General features: G+C 41.6%; 2 protein-coding genes across 5 annotated transcripts in view; one reads left to right on the top strand and one right to left on the bottom strand.

Annotated features, from left to right (window-relative positions):
• The window catches only part of nrg2a (neuregulin 2a), a 72374-nt gene extending 59619 nt beyond the window's left edge, over nucleotides 1-12755 (bottom strand). For 2 of the 3 annotated variants that reach the window (XM_076750366.1, XM_076750365.1), the window contains exon 1: nucleotides 11308-12747. In XM_076750366.1, coding sequence (XP_076606481.1) covers nucleotides 11308-11716 — 409 coding nt within the window. In that variant the 5' untranslated portion in view covers nucleotides 11717-12747. Of the gene's footprint in view, nucleotides 1-11307 lie in introns of all 3 variants that reach the window. The other variant, XM_076750364.1, reaches the window with a different exon arrangement.
• Nucleotides 12756-13944: 1189 nt separating this feature from the next.
• Nucleotides 13945-22577, top strand: puraa (purine-rich element binding protein Aa). Of its 2 annotated transcripts, XM_076750045.1 has the most exons (3): nucleotides 13945-14123; nucleotides 16769-16871; nucleotides 18442-22577. In XM_076750045.1, exon 3 carries the CDS (start codon nucleotides 18522-18524, stop codon nucleotides 19377-19379), a length of 858 nt encoding a protein of 285 aa, XP_076606160.1. In that variant the 5' UTR covers nucleotides 13945-14123; nucleotides 16769-16871; nucleotides 18442-18521; the 3' UTR covers nucleotides 19380-22577. The 2 variants fall into 2 exon arrangements, with proteins under 2 accessions (XP_076606160.1, XP_076606159.1); XM_076750044.1 differs by lacking the exon at nucleotides 16769-16871 and having other exon boundaries at nucleotides 13952-14123.
• Nucleotides 22578-24204: the final 1627 nt, after the last annotated feature.

Raw genomic sequence — 24204 nt, forward strand, 5'->3', positions numbered from 1 at the left:
AGAGAGAGAGATGCTCTATAAATAAACTGAAGCTGAGGTTGACAATGAAGACCTTAAGCTGTTTACACAAACCTTTGATACCCTGCGATTGAGGATGTCACCTATAAACCAGTTTATGGAATATTATGGAATGTGTTTTCTCTGGTGCTACGCCCCCAGCTAGAAAGATCTACAAACGAAAGAACTTGGAAATTTGTGCCCGCCAGCTTCATCCTCCCTCTTTGGACTGAGCAATAGTAGGTTACTTCGACAACATGCCAAAACTATGTTGATCTCAACGGCAATTCGTGTGATCTTGACACACTGACAGCAAGCCTGGTGTTACAGGCAATTATATGGTTCATAAAAAGTATCCATCAGCTGTGAATCTAACCCTGTGTCAGTGTAAGTTTGCAGAGACAACAGGCACCAGAAGTGGGGAGAAAGAGATATTACATGCCACAGTAACCGGTTTAATATTGGAGGGAGCCAAGCGGCTTAATCAGATTTCAGATCATTGAAAAATGAGCTTACCTGGGTTTTTCAGAGTTATGCCATTTACATGCATTGATCCACGGCTGGATTACCGGGCTGAACAGGGTTAATAATGGAGCTGTCGATAGATGTAAACAAAAGCCAAATGCATATGAAATGAGGTTAATAGCCCTGCAACCAATTATTGGCAGCTTTTTTCTACAAAGTATTACTAAATATGTTGACCACATACATGTAGTGCACATTTAGGGCATAAAACAACGTTCTTTTCTGAGTATAAGAGATTCCAGACTCCATGCCAAAACAGAGGGATAATCATGTTTTATTAATGGTGCTGAATGATTGATTTGTTTTCTGTTCTGTTGCTGTTTTCTGATTGCAAAATGACAAATCCAACGGTGTGGTCTTTTTCATGCTAAAACACAGCACAAGACAGACAGACGTGTTTTTCTTGACGCCTACAGGTGTTGTGCAGTACATAGCGTATGTTTAGATTCCATGTTTGCCTGTCACTGATGCGCATCTTTTCACTCTGGCGTCTGAGCTCCCGTTGAGCGCTGATACGACTTACGACTTTAAAGGGTTAATTTTGTCGACAACCTTTCATGCTGTGCGCAGAAAAAAAAGGGTTTTAAATATTTAATTACATGCACTGGCTGTAGCCTGTGAAAGAAGAGTATTGCAGCCCAAGATAGCTGCAAATTACTGAATGATTCAAAAGGCAGGGTAAACTTAAACTGCCTTCACAAAGCAGTAGGATACAAGTTGTAAAGAGCAGGCCAATACAACCACATTACACAGTGGTATCAGGTATATGCATATGTGTTTAAAGGTTAAGGATTCTTTTCAGGAATATTAAGCAACAACTGCTCTGAAGTAATAACTGAGTTATAACTAGGCATCTTTTTGACCTCGGTCCAACTCCGCACATGACAGCTTCTTCCCTGAGGGACTCCACTGCAGTTAGTTTAGTCAAAAGAACAGATCAGCTTAGCAGACTGCAGTATTAATACAGGTCTAAGACGTGAAAGATGGCCCCTCATTTGTGAACAAAGTGAAATTCAAATGGCAGTGACTTTCACAGTTGTTATCCTGTACATATCTCCCAGACTGTGCAGTGACTGTGGGCTTTTGAGTGTTTTTGACACAGCTCCAGCCGCAGGGGCAGGGAGTCTAACAACTGCTGCGACATTCCCAACGGACTCATCCCTTTCAACTTTTCGGTCTTTCTCCTGCCTCCTGATCCTGATCATATACTGCCTCATTGTGGTGAAGGCAACATTCTTCAGTGGGTTGAAAAATTCAGAGTGCTAATTGTTGGAAAAGCAGAGAGGCAGGGGGAAAACTGTGACTACAGAGGCTAAAGTCAAAATACTATAATATTTATATATACATATATATATATATATTAATCTCGGATTACAGTTAGTGTAAGTATATATAAATTTGGTTGTTGCTGAACAACAGCTTACTGCTGGGCTGAAACAGTTCGCCTATGGTGATAGAGAGCAATACAGTCAAAATAAGTAAGCTATAATCTTGCATCAGTGATTAAGAGTTATTCTTCTACAACTAACAAAATATCTATCATTACACGCTGTGTTAATTCAGCTTTAATGCACGTGAAACTGTACCTCTGCCTCTCCTCTTCAACCTACTACAGTTTATCGGACATTAAAATTTTAGAAATGAATGCAAATGTTGCAACTTGTGACATCTGTGATGGAACGACTGCTTCTAACAGTAATCACATGCTGAAACTAGACACTGTCTTGAGTACACGTGTACACGTGAGAGATGTGAGTTTAGTGAAGCAGGTGAACTGTGCCAGATTTATTCGGTATGCCTAACCATCCTCACATGGTCGACTTTTAACCTATGCTGGTGAAGACATCTACGCTATATGTGTGTTGGTTAAACATGCTACAGATCACCTGTTTCACCAAACTCACTTGTCTCATGTCGTGTTGGATTGGAAAGCACACACCTATTTGGTGTCGCAGATAGTGTGATCTCATCACGAGATAGTCTCCATGTTTACCTAATGTCTTAGAGTGGATGGTAATGACTGAAACTGGGATACAGTGATCCAAGACTTAAAACGAATGTGGGCTGGGGGCATAATGTGACCACTTTGCCTCGTCCTACCCCCATACCTCCTCCGCCCTTGCTTGGCTCATACTCATCTTTAAACTTAGCCCTCATTTTGATCTCAACTGCTCTCCTATGAAGCTTCTTGTACAGTTGTGACACTACCACGTTGACAAAATCTGTCCACAGACAGACAGACATATAAATACCTGTTGAAGTATTCAGGTATTCTGTGGTATTTAATGCTAACAACGTATCCTGGTGTCTCCAGGAACACGTTTTGCCATGATGACACACACATACACACACACACACACACACACACACACACACTCACAGTTGCATGTGTTTGCCAACAACCATCCAATGAAGCTAAATAAATAAGATCTTAGGAACATGGTGAGAGAGTAATTACTCTAAGATGTTGACATGAAACTTGTCTTTATCAAAGTGCTCTTATATTCAAATCAAGGTTCACATAAAAAGAGCCACTGACTGATGTCCACATATAGGCCAACTATTCACTACTTTGATATAAGGCATACACTTCATTCAGACCTAGTGGATGCAGCTGTGGAACCACACACAAATACCAAATGTTGATCTCATATCTTAATACTGACAGCACAAGACAAATGCACATGCACCTCTACCACAAGCCCCGTAAGACATAAATATGTGTGCGATGTGTGCGTCCTCTCTGAAAATTCCGGTCTAAATAGTTTTGCTGTTCCAAAAGCAGCTTTCATGCCATTTTATGAATTCGAGCCAGAGATTAATGGAGATTATTGGTTGTGACATTATGTACTAACTGAAAGACTAATCTGCATTCACACCACCAGCAGCCGACCCAATCCTGCTCCTCTGTCTGATGGCTGATTTCAACCAGCTGTTTGCAAGCTGCAGTGTTGCAGCAGCGCTGTACTGTAGGTGACACTGATTTTAACAAGGTATGTGTTATATACAAAAGAAAGATTTGAAAAAAAAAAACAATATTTCTGCAATCATACAAAGAAAATGGTGACTTGTTTGCCAAGTTTCTGTTAATGTAAATGCATGTGGCCTTCATTATCGTTTCTTGCCTTTTCTCTGCTCTACATTACCTTTAAAAATAGAAAAACAAATTCCTAACCTGCCATAGATAGAAAAATTATCATTATTGATTTTAATAGTAAAATGCTGATACTTTGAGGAGTAGATTAAAAACTTGTTTCAAATGCACAATGCATATTTTGCCATTTTTTTATCACCTCCGATGACATTTTGCTTGCTGTTTCTTCCCCAACCTGCCCAGTCTCAACATCGAACAAATATCTTTAAATTCTTTAAAAATCTCTCTGAAGCAGTTTGCAGTTATGTGCTGCATATGATTATTTTTTTTTGTACAAAATTACAAGCCTTAAAGTGCATGGCATTGCAGACTTGTTTTCATAATTCTTATCCAACTGAACTTAGAGTATAAGCCCATTATTCTCCATGAGCACAGACATAATTCTGTATTACAGCATGGAAATTTATAATCATCCAAAGCATTGCATTGGTGTGTGTGAAATCAAAGGGCATGTTAAATAGACACTCAAAACTGTGGAAAATATCTGTCACAGTAGAGTGGTTAAACCACTCATGTAGAACTAAACTCATGTTAAACCACTCAGAATGGCTGGAAGTACTGTAGTTCTGTGGTGAGCAGAATTAGAAAGTGATAAAAACTTAGCGTTGTGTCCTGTCCTGAGCTTTCACAAACAACACTGTATCTCATCAAGGGGTGCCATTTTTTCATCAGAAGTGGCTCATTTTGTTGTGATAAGAGTATATGCAGTATAATGAAAGGGTTTTGGCTTAATGCAGTCTGTCAAAACACAGGTTTGTCTTCACTTTCTCATTTTTGTAAGTGTTTTTGGAGTGTGATCCTGAAAATTTCCATGCACACAGTTCTTGTTGTTGGAATTCCTTTAACTCAATATGTATGCTAAAATGGGATTGAAAGAAAAACAAAAATATAATTACATTTCAGTGCTTTTTCAATTTTTTTTTCTCACTTTTCGCTAAATATTTTTTCACATTTGGACGTTGGCAGGATTATGATGGCTCATGATTTAATCTGTAACGTTCTTCTGGATATATTCGTCAGAGGTCTGCTCCTGTGAAATGCCAGACAAGCTGCTTAACCTCTGTCGAAGCAGACATTTTGTGTAACTAATAACCTTAATAATTGCTGCATTCCATTTAGGTGAGCACCCTGATGTTGCGCATGCTGACTTATAGCTTACTGGAACATCAGAGCAGACCACTGTTACCTGTTACACCTGTGCTTGTCTTGATATGTCGAGTCAAAGTGAACACGTTGAGAAAGGTCTACTGTCACTCTGTCCAAACACGAGACGGGTATTTCATCAGGTAATGTGGGATGCCAGTGAGCCATACTGAGTTAATACTACTGGTGCACACGAATTGCAAGCATTCTATTGCTGCTGAGTTGGCAAGTCTGGTTACTTCTCTGTCTGAGCACAAACTAGCTTATTTTATAAGTATAAAGGAGAATTACAGCCGACTTTTGTCAGAACTGCTCCAGTAATACTAACAGGCTGTTCTTACTGAAAAAGGTTCAATAAATTTATTTATTACGTATTATTTTTTGCAGCACTCGGTAGAGACCACTACAAACATACAAGGATAATGAATATTGGACATGAGGTGACCACAAACATGGTGTCAAATGAATGCTTATGTTGCTCCATGTTGCTAACACTTATCTAAAAGTGTTAAGTCAAAGGCACTTGGACTTGCTTTAGATTCTTGAGGACATTTTGTCATCCTCAGACCTGACAAACTGGTGACCTGGAGGACCAAGAGTCCTCACGTAATGTAAGTTATAGCAATTTTGTAATAAATAGGGTTTATGCGTTTCTCAGCTTGTAGAGATGTTCCTCTGAACCAAAGTGGCTAAAAAAAAGAGGAAAATAATCAATAAAGGTCACTTAAAACTCTCTAGCATTAAATTCAATTGTGCTCTTCCCCATTTTAATTGTGAAATCAACAGCTCCTCTCTTTACACTTATGGGATTTTGCTTTGGTATGCAGGCTTTTATGTTAGCTAGCATGAGCAACACAGGTTAACCGAGGACAGAGCTCCTGACTAATGATGACTGTATCACATTTTAAAACAATCTAATTGTTACTTTGCCTCATTTGTGAAAACTTTTACATGCCAAAGATGTCATAAGCTTGTGTTTAACTACATTCAAAATCCAATTAAATCAAACAAAGGAGGTTATAAGCTACTCGTTTGGCATGGCTTTGTAAGTGCAATTGCAAAATCACATACGGAAAAAAAGAAATGAGGAATAGAAATTTCAATAACTACCAAGACAGACGTTCATCCTTTGGAGTAATATGTGGTTTTAACTAAAGTGGCTATGCTATGCTGACAAAATACCATTTTTTAAACAGATATTTCAGTAAGAACCAGCAAAACATTATGGCTCACAGTTTAGCATTATGACATTAAAAGACAGCTTAAATAACTGTATATCTGAGTACAGCAGACTAGATCCTCTTAACAATAACCATGTCTTTACCCTGATTATTGCGGGGCTGTATTAACTATACAGCAGCAGTAGATGCTGCACATATGGCGGCTCAGCACAACGGGACTGCATAGCATCTGCACTCATTTATATATTTGTTTACATGCAAAGAAAATCACCTTCTATAGCAATGATACTATACAGTAATATCAAAAATCCCGCTAAGAAAGATCCAGAATAGGTCTGAATTTTTAGATGGATGCTGTGTATGAAGCCTTGACTAAGGCAAGTTGAAAGGACGGCTGAATGTAAAGCGCTTCAATGCAAATGCTGAGACGACCAAAGTTGGAGCAGAACAGGAATTTAAATTCCTCACTCCTGTATTAGTCATCTAACCTCAACAAACATGCATCATTCTTAAGAGCTTCACAGTGCTTTACAGATTAAATGAATCAACTGACACTGTAATGAACGAGACAAAATATTGGCTTACACAATAGTAACAAATCTGTGGCAATCATGTCTCTGCAAAGAAGGACTGAATATTGCTATGAATCTTCTTTAATCTCATAACTGTTATTTCTGTTGTTTGAGGGAAATATCGTTGATTATTTTAATCTTTGTTGCAAGTTCAACACACTCAGCTTAAGAATGGGAAATGAGAGAGGCCCTTTTTTTCCTCAGTCACGAGTGCACACACGTTGCAGCGTAACACTGGACAGCAACAATCACAAACACCCCCCGCATTTGATATTCTCTAACAAGGCCGCTGACTGAAAGGCTCCAAGCGCTCCACTTACTCTCAGAGTCACATCTGCTTTGTAACAGCTGTACCCTGCAAACAGGTATCATCCCTGACCTGGAACAGTAAACCTCAAGTCTGCCATGAAAGCAGGTCTGTTGCTGCAGAATTATGACTTTTGCAGGCACAAAAGACAGAGACCCAATATGCTCGCACTGTCATAATGATAGCTTGTAAAATGATGTCTTTAGAAATGTGGAGGACAAATCTGAGTGATGGTGAGAATGTGTCTAATAGGGGAGGAAAATGAGGGGCCAATTACTGAAAATGGCCATGCCCTTTTTCATACATCTTATAAATATACATCAAGCTATCTTGCCAGAGTGGAGTAGCCGAGCGGAGCTTCAAAAGTCTTCATAAATGACCCTGTGAACATAGAAAACAGTCCCCATAAACATACGCTATAACCTCAGTGGAAACAAATCCATGCTTCCAGCAGGTCAGCCTCATTAGCCTGTGCCTCTGCCCTGGCCTAGAGACACTACTGCATTGACAGTTGAAAACACTTCAATCATTCTTATCTAAACAAACACACATCCTGTACAAGACAATAATCTCGCCGGTGAAATACAGTAAATGAGCACCTTTGTCACAATCAACTGTTCGCTAAATTGCCCTTGAATGTGCTATTAGGGCATAATGACCAACCTGTAGATGCTTGTCGATTCATAACGCCATCAGACAAATTTGTGGGCTGAGAGCAGAACCCAGTCGCCATCAGCAGCTGTCATTCATGTTCTATGTCTAGCTCTTCTAAGGAACTCTCTCAATTCACAGAAAGATGCATCGCTCAGGGCAAAATTCTGCCCGTCTACCACCTCAATGCAGCAGCTGCGACCTGCATACAGTGGGACTTCACAGTGACAGATTAGTGATAGAGCGTGCATTCACTCCAACATTGTTACATTGATTTACTTCAGAGGAATAAACAGGCTTAATGGGCAATGAATGAATACGAGAGTGAGAATGATTTGCACGTTTGTTCATTACAAGTATGAAGGCAGCTTTAGGGCGATGTGTTACTCCTCAACTGAGATGACCTTTTTTTTTTTGTGCATAAGTGTTGCAGCATTTTGTGCTGTCTTTCACTGATACAATGCTCCCACCAGTCTGCATACACCCACACGCATGCACACACAAAATGCTATTTTGTAGGTCTTCTTCACGGGGTCTATGGATAGACAAAAAGCTAGAGGCCTCTCTTACCACATTTGTTTCATTGCACAGACTTTAGATTTAGACTTAGCCATGAAGGACAAATACACTATTGTTATGCTGAATAGTAAGAGCTAAAAAGCAGATGTGACATACTTGAAATTGCAGTTCTAAGTACAGAAATGTGAGCCTCCAATTCTACTCAGAAAATATCCACTCTCATTAAGGTCGATGCAGTTTTCTGTCATCTCATCTTATACCGTAGGTTGATTAAAAAAAAAAAGCAGGATCATGATCAATAGAGTTTGGTAACAGAAGACTGATGATATGCTTATGTTGGCAGTCTTCTGTCATAGAAAAAGACTCCATGTCTGAATGGATTACATGTGTGCAAGCATGTGTGTAGAGATCCTGGTGCAGCACCTCCATACAAGCCTACCAACAGCTAAAAAAGAGGAGCACATTTACAGTGTGCACTGATGGGTCACTGGGCCTTATAATGTCATTTCAGGTGGCTGCAATTATGGTGCACATGGTCCACTGTGAATTGCCTTACGCGAGTATGTCAAATCTGCCTACGCCTGGATTAAATGTTAAGCAAGAGTAAATAAATGTTAAATACATATTTAAAAAACTTGCTCTGATGTACCACATTTTCTGTTCTTCATGTTAAAAAATTTGTCAGAGGCAATGTTGCAGTTCCAGTCAGATACAACATGATCTTCTTGAGACACTGACAGCCAGTATGAGGGACAGATTTGATAGCTCAACACGAGCCGGCGTTTGCATGTTTGCTGTAATCTACATCAGAGGAACAGTATGTCTTGGTGCTTTCATTTCTTCTTGGGCAGGAAACTCACAGCTTAGAGTCCTGAGGAAAGGGTTCAGGTGGTAAGCGCTGTAGCTCTTAGGAACCGGAAGCTCTGCAACATTTGCAGAGCTGTACAGTATCTACATTCAGTCCTCTGATTCACACACTTCGGAGCTTGTGCACGAGAGGGATTCAAGGCAAGTTTGGGATGTGTGCTCAGTGGGCCTGGGATCAATGTTTGGGCCCAGACAAAGCTGCTTATGCAGCAGTTCAAGGTTCAAGGCCAACACAAAATGGCCTGTAATATAGATGCAGTGATACTGTGTTAGGGAACTTAATGTGAGGGAAAGAAGCAGTTGCTGTTGATCTTGAGTCCCTGCTGAATGACAGAGGAAGCTCAAAGGGACAAGACGATGTCAAGGGACTGATTGTTTACCTGTCTGTATTAAAGGTGTTGACAATGGCATGATTGAGGCGGAGACAGGGTCAGAAAAGAAACAGTGATGAGATCAATTACACTGAGTAGGAAGCCCCTCAGTTATGGTACACCAGAGCAACATCAAATACATTGTTGGGTACTTTGAGCTACATAAAAGAGATCTACAGAGGTCCAGGAAGCGGGCGTGGCAACTCTCTCAGGTAATACAGTGAGGTGGCCGTGCCAGTTTGATCACGTCACTGATGAGCTTTGCTAAGTGGCAGAAGAATTGACAGGGGATGTTTGGGCTGTTCAAGGAACTCAAGAGGTAATAAGGTCCACTTTGTGCTGCCTCCCTCATGGGATGATGAGTTTAAAAGCCAGAGTGAGTGTGGCAAAATCAAGAAGAGAGGAGAGCATTTGTGTCTCATGAGTACAGGCTAAGAGGATTTAAGAAGGCAGCAGTACAGGGCACACATCGTGTTCTAGGCCACAACACTTGAGTGGAAGTACAAATGTGTGTATCATACAATGGCAGCAGCATATATTTCTTATTATAAGTGTGATACATCCTCCAATTAACTCAAAACTTTCAAAGTGTGGAAGACGAGCTGCCTCACAGTTTGAGGCTGTGTTGCAGGCTGACCAGCATGGGACATCAGTTGTAGACACAAGTAAGGGAGAGGCTCCATGACAAGCACTGAGAGGCGTTAAAGATCCAGTTACAGACACTGACACTACTTTATAATTAAACTAGCTGAGACTCATTTTAGCCTGGTGAAGAGCAAGAAAGACACTATCCCTGGCATTTGAGCTGCTGACAAATGCCACAACCCCCATGAATTGTGTCACTAAACAACTGCCAATTATTAAAAACACATGTGTCTGTGCATCCTTGTGCACATTAATGCATGTATCTGTGTGCAGCCACCTGCATCAGCACCTGTGCAGCAGTATGCTGCATTGCTCTTAGTCAATTACTTTCATAGCCTGAACAAAATGATCAGCCTTGAATTTCATTTGTGAAAACTTTCAACAAGCCAGGTGGGAGGGAGAGAGGGAGCGTTGTATATTGAACAATCTAAAAACACTTGAATATCATCAGTGACAATGACCATACTAAAAAATGAACAAATAATGCCTTATTACAGATAAAATGTGCCTGATGTGATTTTAAAAATACTCCCTAAGGGCGACATCTACTGACCGAAGTCCAGTCCTGAACTACCTGTGCATGAGTCTAAACAAAAAGAGAAAACCCCAAAGTGTTCGTAGGTAAAGTTGATCATTAGATATTTCCAACAGCATCGATTCCAGGTTAGGACTACAACACACACTGTTAGCCACCCCCCTGCACTGAAGATGCATGTGTGCATGCAGGACTTGGACCACGACAGGCTATGGCAAAGTGTGGGGTATTAAAGCATTAAAGCAGAGCGTGAGCCTAAATATAGCCGAGGAACCAATTTGCTTAGGGCAGCTTGATTTCCCACACGTGATTACCGGTGATACAGGCCGCTGTCCCTGGTCCTGAAATTGTACCGGGTCCGTGAAACGCATGTGCTCGGTGTTCATATGAGAAGCCTCGACAATTCGGGAAAACACATATCTACATATGAAGCCAAGGGGGGGAAAAGATGCACGAAAAGGTCCCTAAAATGCTTTAAGTGTAATGCGGGTTTGCAGGATGCAGATACTTCGATACACACAAACTGCAATTCCTCATAAGCAACAGTGCGAGGCGCATGTCTGATGCAGTTCAGGGGAAAGAGAATGGGAGAGAGAAAGAGAGAAAGAGAGTTTGATTGATCATGTGGGCTATGGGAGCCTGCGAGAGTTGTCGAAAATTGCTGCATAGACGCCCCTTAGGCACCTATCTGGTACCCACTGACTCCAAACCACGCCGTGGCCATAATAACCACAATTCACCAGAGTGCCTGTTACCTAAAGCCCCGAGCCAGGGGCTGTTAACAGACCGTTCATTCTTCCGGGTTGGACTTCACCGGTAATCCACAATACATTAACTTACCGCAGTCCTCACACAAGATCTTCCCAACATCCTTTTTTAGGTTCTTTCCACTCGTGTCCAGAGGCGCAAACGATGCCTTGAAAACCAAGGGCTCGTCAGTGGGGTCCATGAAAAAAATGTACTTGTGGTTCTTCTTCACTTTGGTGCACGGAGCCTCAGATCCAAATTCCCCCACGGTGACGAGCTGTTCTCGCTCCAGACCCCCGCTGTTTAGGGGCCAAACATCCAGCACTTTGACATTCACACGGTACGGCTCCGCGGAGACGTTCACAGGCGTAGACTGCACCTTGCCCTCGATCACCACGGCGGATTTGTAAACCTGGTCCTGCAGGGAATTCAAACTCGGGGAGTAGCAGGCGAATGAGACCCCGATGACCAGCATGGATAAATGTACTGAATCAAGCCTCATGCCGCCTGCTTTGGCTCGGTGGTCGCTGGTCGCGTTGCGGCAGGGCTCTCTCGGCTGCGGGGCGATGGCGATGGAGCTGGGTTGAATGAAGAGACAGCAAGTAGGCTCCAGTAGCACGGCAGCGCGGCAGACCTTGCATAAGTGTCCATGCCATCGGGATCCGCTGCTTTTTCGAGTGATTTCCAATGGGTAAACAGCAGCTTTGGAACGGGGAAACCGCGGGGTGATGCTGGGTCTCAAATCCAGTCACTGCTTTCTGCTAATAATAAGGCATTGTAGATAGGCTAAGCAAGGAATTGGCGGATTCTCCCCTCCAGAAGATGCCCCCTATGCTGCCATAGTAGCCTTAACTGCAAGACGACGCCACTCTTATCTTTGCCCAAAAATTGCAGTGGTGGGGTACCGCTATGATGCTTTTCTGTATCATCTGCAGCGGAGGGAAAAGACGCAAAATGCTGCAGTGAACCACGAGTTTGGTAGTCCGGTCGCAAAACATAAGCCACGTTTCATTCCAAAAAATAAAACAATATTTCTGGTCGGCAGCTATAACGCTAATACAGCGCCTTCCACCGCGGCTCTCTCTCCGCCTCCCCCACTAGCCACAGACGGAGAGAATATAATGCCGATTGCCAAGGGGCTCCGTCAACAAAAACGCAGGATTGGAGCACTGAGATACAGGCAACCGATGGACCAAATGGTCGATCTCCTCACTCCCAGAACCCAGTTACTGTATGTCAGTCACTCCATGGTGTTTTAGCAGCGGTGATCTCACGTTATAATGAAACAAACGGAATCCTAAATCCATGACTGTCCCTCCTCAAAACCGCATCTTACTGTGGCCAAGGCATTACTCCAGAAATGAGATAGACTCACATTAAAAAATGCAGCCGCATATAGTCCGGTGGGCCTAGAAAAACCATATGGCTGCGATGACTAAGGCTGCGAAAGCGTTTCAGATTCTTCAAGAGACTGTTTTGAATGAGTTTTGCGTCTCATCCCATTAAGTCATGCCCTGCATTCAGGTCACATTCGCTGCTCTGCCTCTAAAAAAACTGATGTTGAAGCACCGCATTAAATCCATACGGCTAAAACAGCTGCAATATCGGGGTCCAAAGCAGAATAAAAAAAATATTTGCATCACTTCAGGAGCAGAAAATTCAGTGAAAGTGTGTTCCTCTGTGTCTTTACAGAATTGAATGTGTTCATATGATAACGTAGCTCTGAGAGAGCACTTTGCCAAAGGACTGCCTCTCGAAGACACATAATTTAACACAGGAATATTCACGTTTGACTCGGATCATTGGAGATGTTTAGGTCAAGTTTTGATTGTAATGGTTTGGTTTAGCCTTAACGTCAAATAGAATGCGGATACAGGATGTTGTACTGACAGTATTCACAAAGAGCGACATCTGCTGACCACACTGTATTTATGAGCAATTTGACACATACTTGCTGTAAGTGGTGCTGTAAATCACACAGCTAAGGTACTAACCCAGGAAAAGCAGGGTACCTAATCTGAATTTTTGTCCAATAAAAAAAATATCTCACAGTGGAAATGCAGCACAACTGTTATCACAGACCTTTGGAGTTTAGGGCAACACATGCTTATATTGAATTATGCTAAAACAGGGAGGCCATGGCTCTCAGAGCAAACTGATTACTGTTGTAAAATCTAAAATACGAACACACCTCCACATTCACAGTACTTGTTTTCCATGTATGTGCATGTCCTGCACACCCGCCACAGACCTGGCTGCTCTCCGTGGTGCTGAAACTTTACAAGGCCTATACTTTAAGCCTATAGAGAACTGATGTTAAACACGGGAATAAAAGCATCTGTCGCCGTGTGAAGTGAACTACCCATGTGCTTTTGCAACACACTGAACACCAACACAGGTGCTCATCAGAGTATACGCATGGCTGTAACACTCATTCCCTTCAAGATTCAAACATGCTGTTATAGTGAGGCAAAGGTCATAATATCAACAGGGTGTGTGTGGATAGCAGCGATGCTCACATACTTTTTAGACGCTGCCCTCCATTACAGTTGCAAAATTAAAAATAAAATTAAAAAAAATGTTGCCCTGGTCTACCTGTTAACATCAGCAGGCAAGGCTGCAGTTCCTCAATACCACCAAGAGATGGCGCCGTTTCACCGAGTTCCTACAGTGCGTGTTGACATCAGAGGTGAAGCGTGCGCCGTTGAACTTGTGCGTGTGTCGCTCTCTGTGCCACGACTCGCCGTTTCTTGTCCATCTTGTGAAGCAAGCAGAAGCAGTCCGCCGCGCTGTCACAGAGGCCTCGGAGCGTGTTCACGTGTGTCTTCTGCCTTGTCTCGTCTCCTGCTGCACGCCGTCGAGGCTTTAAAGGCGCCCCCTTCCCGCCTGCAGACTGAGCGCTGCGTAAGGTAGGTTGTGGGATCTCGCTCGGTGGAATGACGCTTTATTTACATGTCACTCGGATATGTTACAGTCTTGCAGCATTTAAGTGTTCCGACGAGAAGCCGAGCATGTGTCATGGCTTGGCAGAGTTTACAGAAGCATAACATACAGCATACGGCCGTGCATGTGATCTGAAATAACAGCGGAGCTGCATTTGGAGCAACGCCACAGCACTCCTGTGTCGGGATAGCGCAAAACTTTGTGAGGTGATCACAGCGGATGCCTTTTACAGACTGCGACGACACCTTTTTTACGGCTGCAATCTGCGTTGGACGTGGCCTCGGCATCCGAACAGAACCGATTTTACGGGTCCATATTCATGATTAAAAACTGGTACGAAAAACAGGCCTAGTAAGACTACCGACTGATGATGGATTAATTAAATTGACAGGTTGTTTGTTGTGTGTGGGTGCAGCTGATAAACCACCGCACAGAGACAGGGTCTGTAGAGCCTATACATGAGCCAGAAATGTAACGGGCCCCATGGTGAGATTTTGCACTAGAAAATCTGATGAAATTATAAATTGGGATTTTTTTTTATGGGTGATTCAAGGCCCAAGAGAAAGGGGGATATTGCATCCTACGTAGAATATATAGAAACTGATACGTAATACCAAAACAAGACCTCTTCTGATTTTCAGCACAAGTTCTATAGGAATTACTTATTTTGCATGAATCCGGACTCGTATTTATTACATACAGCCAACTGATTGAGAGAAAAAAAGAGCGCTTGTCAAAAGAGTGGCACAATAAGGTCAACTGCTGCTTCCTTTAAGAGCAGCAATAACACGCAATTAACGTAAAGAATTAAAAACCTGGACTCAAATAAATTCAACGAGACTGACGGTGAAATAAAGTTAAAAACAAGGACAGTTGAGGATAAACCAGCCAAACGGCTAACATGCATTCATTTCTGCATAAATAACCCATGCAGGCCTACATTCTGCTGAACATCAGAATGATACAGGATATATATAAATGCATTATTTATTTTAATTGCCTTTTAGCTTACATGAATGTTTCTCTTATTAGGGTAATTTACTCACCTTTGCCGAAACATTGCTGGACTTTGCGTGACAAGAAGTGATGTTTGGTGCGGTGCTGAGGAGGAGGCCGGCGACCTTTGAGACGTAAAGAGCAGCACGTTTGTAGGAGGTTAGACAGCAAATCTAAACATAGATCAAGTTTTAATAAGGAGGTTGAAAAAGAGAAAAGCAGCTAAACTGTGGCAGGCCCAACCCCTTCAGGCCGGCAGGCTCACCTCGCCTCACATGAAGGAGGAGGCAGCTGAAATGCAAACGCGCAGGGAAAGCTTTATGTTTTGTCCCAGATGTTATTTCATACCGCTGATTTTCAATTAACAACCCCCCCGCTTATTTCTTAACATGTTTATTTCAGCGTTATAAAGCCAGTGGTTCTATTATCCATAATTAATTTAAATATTTTACATCTCAAATACGCCATTTCTTTTGCTTATTTTATATTTTTTATTGCTTTGTTTTAGTAATTACAACCACAAAATGGAAAGTAATTCGCTCACCTTTGCCTTTCTTCAGCATTTTGACCCACTGTCACAGTACTCGTTTTCTTAAGTAAAAGGCCCATGCACGTTAACTTTAGAATTATTTCAGTGTTGCACTCAATGAATTGTGCGAAGTTGTATTATTTACAAAAGGTAATTCAGTATTTGGAATTTAAAGTAAAAAGCAACGTTTGACATAGAGAAACATTTTAAAATAATATATATGTCTTTATACCTCCGTGCGTGACACAAACAAGAGTTATCAGCATCTATAAATGGCAATGATAAAAACATTTAAATAGATTTGAAGTGTTTTAATTTGTAGTTTAGACCTTAATTTGTATTACTGAACTGCACTTAGGCCTTCAAACAGCCTTTGGACGCCTGTACTCTGAAGACATGTCCACGCTGGAAAGTAACTTTCTTTCTTATTTAATCTTAACAATTCTGTCAATGTGACATTTTTCTTAAATTTTATATAAAGAAAAAAAAATAAGATAATATAAATAAAGCACAATAAGATCACAAAACTTGGAGAAAAAAAACTGATCACATCAAATATCACATCAAATGACATGATTGGCCCATGTATCATGAGAAGAATATTCGACTTATTTTAAGTTAAATACCTTTTTAAGAATCAATACTCACCTTTTTAACATGAATATTTCTCAGGTTAATGCCAAATTATGAGTAAAATAGTTATGAATGAGCGTCGGATTTAAACGGAGTTGAGGTGCTGGCCATCCTTTTTACTCAGACTTTGACGCACACAAACACTTTTCAACATATATGGACCTGAGAGAGGAGGAGGAGGAGGCGTGCCTGGTTTAAAAGCATCTACTGTGCGTACAGGACAGTCATAGGTGTGGCCTGCAACAGCTGTTAGTCAATGCTCGGCTGAAAATGCACAGGAAATTCCTTAATACCAAAGCTGATATTTTAATGCACTCTCTCGTGAATATTTTAATTCGACTGAAATTATTATTATTGTTATTATTATTATGATTTATACATGCAATTGCTAAATTGGCACAAACGAATTAAGACCGCATAAAAAAAGTAGCATGTTGATGGTTCATGTGAAAGGTCAGCGCAACCAGACTGGTGACCAGGTGGACAACAAGGAAGATTATTTATTTTGAAGAAAGTACCGCCATCATGGGAACAGGACACAAGTGACCAGTAACAGGTCAGTGTTGCGTCTATCCTATTAAAATATGTTGATTGAGTTTTGTTTTTGTTTTTTTTAAGAGAAGTAAATGCAAAACTAGAATGCTGTGCATTTTTTCAGCTATTTAAACAACATCAGACCACATAATGGTCTATAGTATGATTTTATAGGTAATAGCGTATGAGTGTGCAGGCCTACATTTCAACATGAGCATGCTTTGGTCTTTCCAGGCAGTCAGAGTCGATGCTGTAGCATACAAACTTCTACAAATGCACAATAAGAGCACAGCAAATTCTGGCTATTATTTGCAGGCAGACCCAACACATATTTATACAAATTAGGCCTTTATGATGTGCTGTAACTGACAAATTCACCTGTGATTAAAATGCGCCGTCAGTTGGCCTCGTATGTGCAGCCGAACAGTGAAGAGGGACTGCAGGCCTGTGGGATGCACGGCGCAGCGCTCACACCAAGCTGGAGCATCTGCATGACGACTGGTTAGAAAGGCACAATGGAAATAGCCTGGTGACTATCCGGGATATAAGGTGTGGACTTCAGCCATAAATGAGGTGACTTTAACTAGTCAAAAATAGCTTGATTGTCCCTCAAGGCCAAAGATTAAAAATAGTGGTATTATTCGTGAGCGCGCCCGTGGTCAGCACGGCATGCTGCAGCCAGGCCGGAGCTGAAGGCTTCAGCAGAACTACACTTCATTTGCCATGTCCGCAAAGCAAAAAGTGAAATTGAGTGGTGAGAGAATAAATTGCAATGTAGGCCTAATGTTTTGAAATAAATAGAGTGCTGTTGCCTTCACCACATTTTGAAATAAATGACTGAAATAAGTCATACCGCGGTGTCATTTCAATGTATGTTATTATTACTATCTTAAAGTTGATGAAGCCAAACCAGGTGGTTTAGTTTCACCAGGATCCTGTGCTATCGGCTGTAAACGGCTGGTAGTGTGCAAATAAATGATTCACTCGTGGTTATTATGACTTATTATTAATAATATTTTATTACTGGTACCTGTGCGAATCCGTTAAATATAAAAAACCTATATTTAATTTGGCGATGAGGCCTAGCGGCTTGCTTAGGGCGCAAAACGAAAAGTTAAATAAGAATTAGACTTGATTGCCAAGACAGGATTTTCTTATGAATTCAGTCACAAGAAATTATGAGTTAGGGCCAATTTTGAATCCATACACAAAACTCTTACATATAAAAATAAGCAGTATTTTTTAATGTCAGATTACCACAACGAAATCATCGTTTGCAGAATGATTAGCACATTAAACTTGCACAAAGACACGTGTACTGTTGACCAGCGTTACGTTGGAAGGAATGTTTACTCCTCGTGCTTTAAATCAGGGGGCAAGCTAGGGTCTTTCCAGGTAGCATCATTTTCAGAGGCAATAACCACAAATAGAAACTTAAGCAGCCTGCGGGAAATTCATTTCTTCCGAACCACTGTTGGTTTCGTTTTCAATATAAACGACAGCTCATGACATTACACCTTGCTGGGGAAAACACAGCCTCGCCGCTCTGCATTAACGTCTCCCCCCCTCGCCTTTTATACCTCTCTGTGTAGATCTCGCGAGAGCTGCGGCGTTTGCTGTGGCTGGCCGTGGCTTTGCAGCAGACAGAGGGAGAAGGCAGGCAGGCAGCATCATGGCGGACAGAGACAGTGGAAGTGAGCAGGGAGGAGCAGCCATGGGCCCAGGCTTCGGTTCCATGCATCTAGCGGCAGGAGGGGCGGGCTCGGCTTCCGGGCTCCAGCATGAGACGCAAGAGCTGGCGTCGAAGCGGGTTGACATCCAGAACAAACGCTTCTATTTGGACGTTAAGCAGAACGCGAAAGGCCGCTTCTTAAAGATAGCAGAAGTCGGGGCCGGTGGAAACAAGAGCCGCCTCACTCTGTCCATGTCCGTGGCGGTCGAGTTCCGTGACTACTTGGGAGACTTCATCGAACATTATGCCCAGCTGGGTCCGAGCAACCCGGGACTGGTACAAGACGAGCCCAGGCGAGCGCTCAAAAGCGAGTTCTTGGTCCGAGAGAATCGGAAATACTATATGGATCTGAAAGAGAACCAGAGGGGACGGTTTCTGAGGATTCGACAGACCGTTAACCGGGGGCCCGGTTTGGGATCCACGCAAGGCCAGACGATCGCTTTGCCTGCCCAGGGACTTATTGAGTTTCGTGACGCTTTGGCTAAACTTATTGACGATTACGGTGTAGAGGACGAACCTGCAGAGTTGCCCGAAGGGTCATCATTGACTGTGGACAACAAGCGCTTTTTCTTCGACGTCGGATCCAATAAGTATGGTGTGTTCATGAGGGTAAGCGAGGTGAAGCCAACGTACCGCAACTCAATCACGGTGCCCTACAAAGTATGGTCCAAATTTGGGAATACTTTCAGTAAATATGCCGAGGAGATGAAGAAGATCCAGGAGAAGCAGCGGGAGAAAAGGGCATGTGAGCTGCAGCAACAAGAGGAGATGCAGGCGGACGATGGAGACGAGGATTGATATAGAGAGCAAAAAAGATGCAAGAGTAATGAAAATAACAAGAGAAATATAATTAAAAACTCTACTGTATAAAGAAAGAAATCTAAAGATTTAACTGTAACGGTTTAACTCCAAGGGAGCATCACCCACAGTATACGAAACCTCCACAACCTGACAGTAATGACATGTTGTCACTCATCGCTGGATGTTACCCCACTTATCCACCATTAATACAGTAACAGGCTGCTAAACAAAGTAATAACATTATATTTGAACATTGTTTCCTACTTGACAAACAATATTGAACTGAGTGTTTATTTCCCTTATTAACAGAAAACTTTTGTACCAGTTAAAGCTATTGTAAAAAAAAAAAGAAAAAAAAAAGTGTTTGCAATGTTCAAATGGAATTATTGCCGAGTTCCGAGGAAAAACGCGTTTCCTTTTCATGTGAGCTAATGACTTCAGCACAAATCAGATATTTTAATTTTTAAAACCAAAATTCAAAAAACTTTGTAAAAGGTTGTCACATGTACTTGCCATCCTATTTACCTTTACCTGTGAGTAGAGATGTGTTTACACATAAATCATATGAGGGCTAGGCCTGCTTTGGAAAACTGGTTAGACGTCATGCAGTATGTAAAAGGAACATATAGGCATTTTCATGAGATGAAATAAGTGCTCTATTTGTTGTGCAATATGCATTGCATAGAAATCAAATATATTGAACTGGTCAATGGATCTCGACATGATGACATTTGCCAGAGGCATTCAAAGAAATATTAATATTGTAATTTTGTTTCAGTTGAAATTGTTGCCATGCAGATGGATATATTATAGACTACCTTTCTGTCTCGTTGTTAATGCAATGTGTTAATTTTAAAGGTACTAAATGTGTATTTGATAGAGGAAATGCAGTGACAACATGTAGCAAATGGCCTGAATTGCAGATTACTGAACAAGACAAACACCCTTCACCTGTTCTGATTGGTCCCTAGAAAAAAAGAAAAAGAAAAAAAAAAAGAGGCAAAATTCAGCAGAGCATCATTGGTTAGTACATCTGAAACACAAACATTTTGTGATGTTGTTCGGTCGTAAAAGTCCGAATCGTGCCAAGGAGTGCTGTTGCTGCATGTTAATCTGCACTAAGATAGATTTCGTTGGTCTCCCAAAATATTGGCTCAAGGACCCTTCCATATGTATCTTTATCTGCCTATAGTGTACGAATCTCAAGTTCGAGTACAGAGTGATTTCCATCCAAAGGCTTGATGTAGTTGTAGTGGAAGTTGTTTCAAAGCGTGATTGTAAAAGGAGTGACCTTGCGAACTGTAATCAAAATATCACCATCACACTATGAGGCGGGCCGCTGAGGAACACGCCTGGAAAGCCGAGGTGAAGAGGGTTCCGTTCACCTGCCGGTGAGCCTCCAGTTGTGTGTCAGTGGATGCGCCCACCCTTGCGAGATTAAGATCTGAGGATGTGATGTTCAGTGGGGCTACTTTGGATACATACTCATAGCTCTACTTCTAGATTTGTAAGCCCAAATATCTACCTGGGGGTGATGAGATTCAGTTTTGGTCTAATTGTAAATATTTGGGCTGCCACACGGAAAACAACTGGTTCTAATCCAGTTCAGTCGCATCTCATAGATGTGTGATAGCAGTTTTATAAACTCTGTCAGTAAACTCCAGAGAAACTGGCAACAATCAGATAATGTCAGATTTACCTCAGCATTGAATTAAATGATTGCTCCCACGTTTAGATTGACTGGAAACCAGCAAACTAGACTGTCCTTGACCACCTATTTTTGGAGCCTCTGGTATAGCCTAAACGATACCTGATTGGGAGCATCCTCTTCAGCATATAAACAACCTGGTGCCTTACACACTCCGCATGCTTACACGCTGGCCTGGTGCTTTGGATCGCAGTTTGGCTTCTTTTTTGTTATCGTTTCCTCTTTTCTTTCTTCCATTTTTGTGTCTCAGCCCCCTCGTGTGCTAGCGCACGCCTCGTGGTGCTAAAAGGGTTTGTTACAAACTCTTCAGAAAAATTTTGAGCAGAATTCTTAAACTTTTTTCTGCTACCTTCTTCCCTAACTATTGCCATCCCCATTCCCCAGCCATCCAGGTATCGGCCTACATGTAAACATGGAAGGGGGTGGTCACCTAGATGCACGATGATGCAGAAGAGTTGGCTCTTCACTAGCCAAGCGCACTAGCAGGGAGAGCAGGGGCTGATTGGGAACATCGGCAGCGGACTGAAATGATTAAAAACTTTTGTCGGCAAGCCCCCTTCGAAATGCTCCTTCTATGGCTTGGGTAGTTATTTGTACGTTGTAAGTCGCTCAATTAATGGGGAGCAGCAAGCATGTCTTGTTTTGTTTTTTTTCTTTTGTTTTTTTTTGTTTTTTGTTTTTGTTTTGTTTTTTTTCGTAGTTTAACCTTTTCAGCGTTATTCCACATTATTTGTAATTTTGGAATGTTTTCGCCCACAAAAAATATATCTATTTTTTCTGTGCAACATTTCATCACTGTGTGCAATATCGTATGTGCCAATGGTGGCAATATATGTATATCAATTAAATATATGATTACTATTTGAAAGCATGTGGCTGAATTCCATGTTTATTTCTCATGAAGGAGTTGTATGCCTTTATTTGCACTCAAAGCTCCATCCTAGAGGAAAATATAGTAAACCAAGGTCTTAGCAGCCTGTTGGGTCAAGCAGTTCACATAAGTACTTTAACTTGAAACAGAACAATGTCACTGCAAGTATACGTCTCTGTAGGAAAATGGTCAACTTGGCGTATGGGTTGTTGAAGGTAGACTATAAACACACAATGGAGCTTTTGTGAAAAGGAAAACTTAAAAAAACAGTGAAATCTCCATTTTAGCTTTAAGCTAAGAAAAGGTGCTTCAGTCGAATCCTCATTAAGGTGTATGGTGAACTGTCTTCAGTGGTTGTTGTGTGTAGCACTTTGCTTTCCCAGGTTAATGAAATGCCTGACCAATACTTGTTTCAAATGATCTCAACAAAGAATGTCGTTCTCTCTTATGTTGGTTCCTTTTTTCTTTCTTTATTTTTCTTTATTTTATTTTATTTTATTTTATTTTTTAAAGAGGTTATATGATTTGCTCCTTTGGTTTTGATGCATTAAATATAATTTATGTACATTTGACAAATTTTAAAAATAAATTTAATTTACCCATGAGGGAAAATCTACATTCACAATGTACGTCTTTTTTATGTTTCATTCCTTGTTGGGGAAAAGGAAAAACTTCCCAAAATGTCTACAATTCACTGATGAACGTATTTTTGATTTTGATGTAGTGTTGTCCACAATGTCTGACTCTACATTTGGAATGATACTAATTACTAAAGCTTAATTTTACAGCCTTTAAAATGCAAACTCTGCAATGACAAGTACCTGATGACCTATTTCTTCTTAGAGATTTCTACATTAGTACTGTATGTGTAATACTGGGCTGTAAAATAAAGCATTACTTTGTTCTCTAATCATCCTGACTGTGCAGTTTGTGATCATCTGTACGCAGTGATTGCTCTTCTGTGAGCTTTACTGCTCATATAATTCTAAAGAAATGAGAGCGCATTGATCACGAGCCATCAGAGCCTGCACGTCCTTTAAAGATATGTAACTCTTCGTGACTAACCATTTTTGGGGGGTTTGCCGTATTGCTGCACCAACAAGCCAAAGCTGAAGAAAAGCAGGCGGCAGTTGGTTTCTTAGGTTTGTTATTATTACTTTTAGAGGGATTTCTGGTCACAGGTTGGATTTCTGCCATAATGCATGCTTATCAAATGCTATGCTGTACATCCATCAGCAGCCTCAGAATTGTTTCTGCCACTAAAAACAACATTTTTATTGCTTTGAACAGTCCTGTACCCTCTCCTTTACCACCTGCCAGAGGACACCGTCTTTAACAAAGGTCAATGGAAGGATGAGTGGAGATTGTGTCTCCCACCGCCACCACAAACATTGACTTTGCAGGGAGGTCAGAGGTCAGGGTCTGGACACGCTCAAAGGCATTTCTGCAGGATGTATGTTTGATAGGGCTTTGTTTTGAAGTTGGTGGTCTCTTGGCCCCCCTGCTGGCCAGGAGGGAGGGTGAAAAAGACTGAAGAGGATGCGCTGAATCGAGATGGACTCCAGCCCAGATGCCAACTCAGACTCTTCATCCAAGAGCCCACACGGAGGACGGGTTTAAAATCACGGCTTTGGAGTCACGAGTGCGACACATCAGACCCGGTGCTGAGTTGTACGTGGTCAAACCAAGACTGTCTCTGTGACAGAACAATGTCTTTTATTGATGAAGGGTCTTGGAAATCCTTTCATTTTCATATCACGAGAGTTGGTTAGTCATGCTGCTTAGAAGCACAATGGCAGTAATTACTCACAGGAATGCTTCTTGGGAAGATTAATAGCAGGTTAAGCAGGTCCAGCTGCCACACTGCCAGCTGAGAGAAAACCGCTTGATCAAATTCATATTTTTATTGCTTCAGCAACACGGCCATCATCGCCCGAGAAGTCCTTGACAGCACCGAATAGTACGAATAGTTGGTGCAACATCCTGTCAGTTTTTTTTTTTTTTTTTTTTTTTTACAAGCACCAGCCTGCATGTTTATTTGTGGTGTGATGTTGCTGAGCTTTACAGCCTACGTTTGGAGATGCTGCCTTCGCTCTAACGTTACCTCAATTCTGTAATTTTATGCTATATTCTGAAGTAGTTAAGCACCTGCTTTGCTGGTGACGTAATGCATAGCAGGCATCTCTGGCTTTGGCCACTAGAGGATGCTCTTTACCTATAAATGATGGCTCAGGACAGCAGCA

The sequence above is a fragment of the Chaetodon auriga genome, chromosome 15, assembly GCF_051107435.1.
Source record: "Chaetodon auriga isolate fChaAug3 chromosome 15, fChaAug3.hap1, whole genome shotgun sequence".
Classification (NCBI taxonomy): Eukaryota; Metazoa; Chordata; class Actinopteri; order Chaetodontiformes; family Chaetodontidae; genus Chaetodon; species Chaetodon auriga.

Coding starts and splice junctions, on each gene's coding strand:
- puraa (XM_076750045.1), top strand. CDS start 18,522: ATGGCGGACAGAGACAGTGGAAGTGAGCAGGGAGGAGCAGCCATGGGC.